The 4,318-nt window shown below is 56.6% G+C and overlaps 1 protein-coding gene across 1 annotated transcript in view; it reads right to left on the reverse strand.

Annotated features, from left to right (window-relative positions):
- Positions 1-4,318, reverse strand: part of LOC113208161 (allatotropins-like) — a 37,432-nt gene that overhangs the window by 3,769 nt on the left and 29,345 nt on the right. The window contains exon 2 of the mRNA XM_026425082.2: positions 138-407. Coding sequence (XP_026280867.1) covers positions 138-406 — 269 coding nt within the window. The 5' untranslated portion in view covers position 407. The remainder of the gene's footprint in view (positions 1-137; positions 408-4,318) is intronic.

A 4,318-nucleotide genomic window follows, 5' to 3' on the forward strand; every position in this document is an offset into this window, starting at 1 on the left:
CACTCACTCACTCTCTCTCGTCGCTTCAGTCCACAGAGTCCTCGTGCGGCTGACGCATTGGCTCCAGGGTTGGCTTGACTTGTCACAGACGACATGCACCAGAGAAAGGAAAGCAATGCCGAGAGATGCGCCCTCACCTGTTTCCGGGCGCGCGCTGGTACTCCGCGCCGTTGGCCTGCATGGTCGCCTCGTCCACGAACTCCCCCTGCGCCCCGTCCATGGGCGCGCCTCCCCGCTTGCCGAAGTTCCTGGCCGTGGACAGGACGACGTTCTTGAAGCCCCGGATGGTGCGGGGCTTGGTCTGCACCTGCCTGCCGGGCCCCGGGGCGGCGCTGGCCGAGGCCACGATGAGCACCAGCACGGCGGCGCACAGCAGGGCGAGGGGGGCGGTGGCCTGGCAGCGCATCCTGGGGGCAGAGAAAGCGACGGGCGCGGCGCGCGTCAGACAAAGGAGTACAGCGCGGGGGTGGCTCTGGCGTCGGGTGGGGGCGCTCGTGATATGGGTGGATCGGTATGCAGCCCACCTGTCTGCCTCGAGAGGTCCTCCTGAAAGTGGTTATTGTGTTAGGAGTGTGTGTGTGGAGGCGTACCCGGACAGAATGAACAGGATGTCGCGCAGTAGTACACGGTGAAAATTGTTCCTTCTTGTCGAAGGACCATCGGAACGATTCAAGGACGCCCCATGAAATTTTCCCTATCCCGTTCTTGAATCCTTCCGATGGTCCTTGGATATCAAGGAACAGTTTTCACCGTTTAGGTACGTAGAAAGCCGTTGTAGCAAAGGGATCATCTGTTACGAAACTCCCCAACTGCAAGCTCTCATAGCGCCTGATAGGTAGGCAACTGCGTGCCTGCAGTGCATGCGTGTACTGCGGGCTGGCCTACCCTAAGTCTTGCAGGCGCTGTGGACCCGTACTTATTTTTTTTTACCGATGATCCCAAACCGCATCATAGAAGCAGCAACAACACGCTCTCTGTCGCAGGCTGAAATATGCGGTTGTGAAAGTAAGTTAACTAGTCGCTGCAGGTAGCAAATGACAGCCACTACGACGGCAAGTCATTCCTCTCCGTGCATAGAGACGCATCCCACCCGCTCACTCCAGCAGCAACGTCCACCGGAGGCTCTCTCTGGGGGACCCAACCTCCTGCCCCTCAGTCACCTATCGGGCCGCTCACTCTAGCAGGTACTTACGACATTACCGTCGCTGGAATGAGCTCGTAACCGCGTTAGTATCTGGAGCAAGGCGCGGCGCGCGCGAGCAAAAGAGGGCCGTCAGCCCTGCAACCTCCCCCTCACCTGCCCCCTCCCCCCTCCACACACGCGGAGCTGAGGAGGGGGCATCAGGGCATCACAGGCCCTTGCCCCTGGTGCAGGCAGAAATGAGAATGAATAAACCTCGCTTTGCCCTTTTGAAAACACGCGCGGAGCACGGCGAGCGCACTTCTCCTCCGCCTGGAGCCGAATGAAGGGGGAGGTGGTGCAGCGGTCGCCGAGGGGGGAGACGAGGGGTGTCCGGGGGCGTAGCGCGCGGGAGAAGAAATGAAAACATACGCGTAACGCTGAGGGGTCGGCGCGAGGAGCAGCCCCGGCCCAACCACACGCCACGTCAGAATGGTACGTTGTGTAAAAGAACACGCCTCACCGAGTAGCGCGCAGACCAGTCGACTCGCATAGGCAGCAGCTTCGGTTGCTTCGACCCTCCCCTTCTTGAGCAGGTCCTGCGTCCGTCGTCCAATCACCCGCACGACAAAGTCACCTTCTCTCTCTCCCTCTCTCTTTCTCTCTCTCTCCCTCCCCCCGACCCGCACCCCCGCGCCCGCGGCACTCGCTCGAGCCCCTGACCTTACCCTCTGTGCTGGGCTCGCGTTTACCCGCCCTCCTCCACTCGCCCGCTGCCACCCGGATCCCACAAGTCAATCGCTCGGAACCCACCGCTTGCATCTCCGTGCCGAGGGGCGGAGTGCAGAGCGCTGCGCTCGGCTCGGAAGAGGCGTGTAATTGCTGCTGCTAGGTGATGGCGTTCGCAGGGATTGGGGGGGCTCTGCAGTCGGCCTGGACAATTATTTCCCGGAAAGTGGAGAGGAGAAGCAAGGAGCAGCATCCCTTAACAGCGCAAATCGTTTCTTCAAGTACCCTTGGTCTCGGCCCCTGCCCCTGCCTGCCGCCCACCAAAGTCCACCCCAGCCCGCTCCCCTCCCCCAACCTGTTTAAAGTTTCATTCATCTGGTCGGCCCTCCCCCGAGAGAAGAGCTGTGAATATTTAGCAGGTCGGGATGAAAAGAAGCTTCGCTCTAAGGGCCTCTTAGGCACTTCATTTTTGCCCCCTTGTGTTAGCGGCAGGCCGCCATGCCGGACCCCTGACAGAACCGGGGGATTATTTTTTTTTTCCGCCGGAGAGAAATATCGACTACCGGCGCGACTATCTTCCGTGAAATATGTCACCGCGCGTCACGTGTACAGAGCACAGCCTTCAAGATGGTAGAGGAGCGCGGGGAGGTCGCCGTGGCGTCCGGTTCAGTCGCAAACCCCAGAGATGCGCACAGAGACGGCACGGCGTGGCGCAGTGTGGCCGTCCGTGCAATCCGCGCGGAATTAAAACTTTCTGCTGCGCTACTTAGCCTAGCCTCCTGCACAGCTGGCTCTTATCGGGCTCCGGGGTAGGGCTCGAACACACGGCCCGGTATTAATACTACTGTCTGTTATTTATCACTATATTTTGCTGAGAAGTACTTTTAATCTATTCCGCGGGAAAGTCGATAGCGAAGCTCCTCGAAAATCACCGGCCGATACCTACGACGAGTAAGATTCGTCAGTCTCAGGAGCAGGTATGGTGTGGCGGGCCGCCCTGTAGCAGCAGCAACCACTAACAGTGAATTTGCGATAATTATACTAACACAAAATATTGTCGTAGACAAATACCGTTTTGGGAGTCCCATTATTCATCAATCCCGCAGAATGCGATAACTTGCTATCGCAAATAACATGCGATGTTATAAGGACAAAATTGTTGCAAATCAAATTTTGATAGACGTCCTCGAAAATAAAATGCACTAACAAAGTTATCGCATCATTTTTGCGATAAAACGTACTCTTCAGTTAGTTTTGCAATAATTTTCTCCGTTTAAAATTGTATTGCATTTTATTTGCAAAAGCGAGTCTTTGTATACGGGGAGCAATGCAGAAAGGGAATCTCAAATTCCTATGGCATGGCTAAATATTTGGTGTCAGTATCGCAATCTCGATTACACTGCCTCCCACCTCATCATAGACACCCGAACCGCGCCACGCCACGCACCGTCGCGGAACAGAGTAAAAGGGGGAAACCTAGACGCTGGCATCCCCTACCATCACATCACGAACGAGTAGTAGCAGCTCCTTACAGGTGCATTTTATTCCACATAAAAACGGGAGCCATGAAGTGGAAACACCGCATTTTGACATGCAAAATTTCAGTTGGTAAAAATTACAACGTTGACCTTTTTTGTTGGTCCGAATCTCCACACTCACTCACTACCCGATCCAGAGTGCCCGCCCCCACCCCCAAACGCCGAGAGCTGCGAGCCTGGCCGTGTCCGCGCGAGGCGCGATAGACACGCCCTGCCAGACAGCTGCCAATCTCAGATAAATTACATTTTTAAAACGTCTGGCCGGCGCCATGGGGGGGCCCGGGCCAACTTTTGCTTGTGACAATTCATCTCGATCGACGACAACGCTCCTGATGGCGGCGTGCGTAGCGCCGCCGACGCGAGCGCTGTGCGCGGTGCGCCAGAACATGGTAGCAGCTGACTGCGGCGCAGAGCGTCGGACTGACAAGTGAAGCCTATCAAATACTATTTTGACTGACATTAAATTTTTTTCAGGTTTGGAAGCCACAATAAATACAGCCGTGAATACTTGACAGAGGATGTGAATTGGGGTGGAAAAGGGGGTGTGGGTGGGGGTGGGGGTTCCCTGGTGACCAGGACGGCAGGTGTCATAAGGCCCGATGGCCAGAGACGGCCTTAATACTGGCCGCTTTATGGGTCGCGGGTCATCACGAACGTTATTAGATGGAGTGGAGGGGAGGATCAGCATTGACGTCGCCGTCCTCGCACTCCTAGAGGAGGGTAAAAGAAAGCCTCTCACCTTCCCGACCCCCACCCCTCCGTCGGTCGAAATCCTGGATCCACGCCTGTAATGAAAAGACAACAGAGAAAAGAAGGCATGCAGAGCTGAGCTAAGCAGGTGAGTGCCCGGCGCGGTAGGCAAGGTGACCGTGCAGCACGCACCCGTGCGAGCGAGTGGCCTACCTCACAGGCGCTCCCAGCAGAACTGAGC

This window comes from Frankliniella occidentalis, unplaced genomic scaffold, assembly GCF_000697945.3.
Source record: "Frankliniella occidentalis isolate FOCC.00 unplaced genomic scaffold, Focc_3.1 Scaffold169, whole genome shotgun sequence".
NCBI lineage: Eukaryota > Metazoa > Arthropoda > Insecta > Thysanoptera > Thripidae > Frankliniella > Frankliniella occidentalis.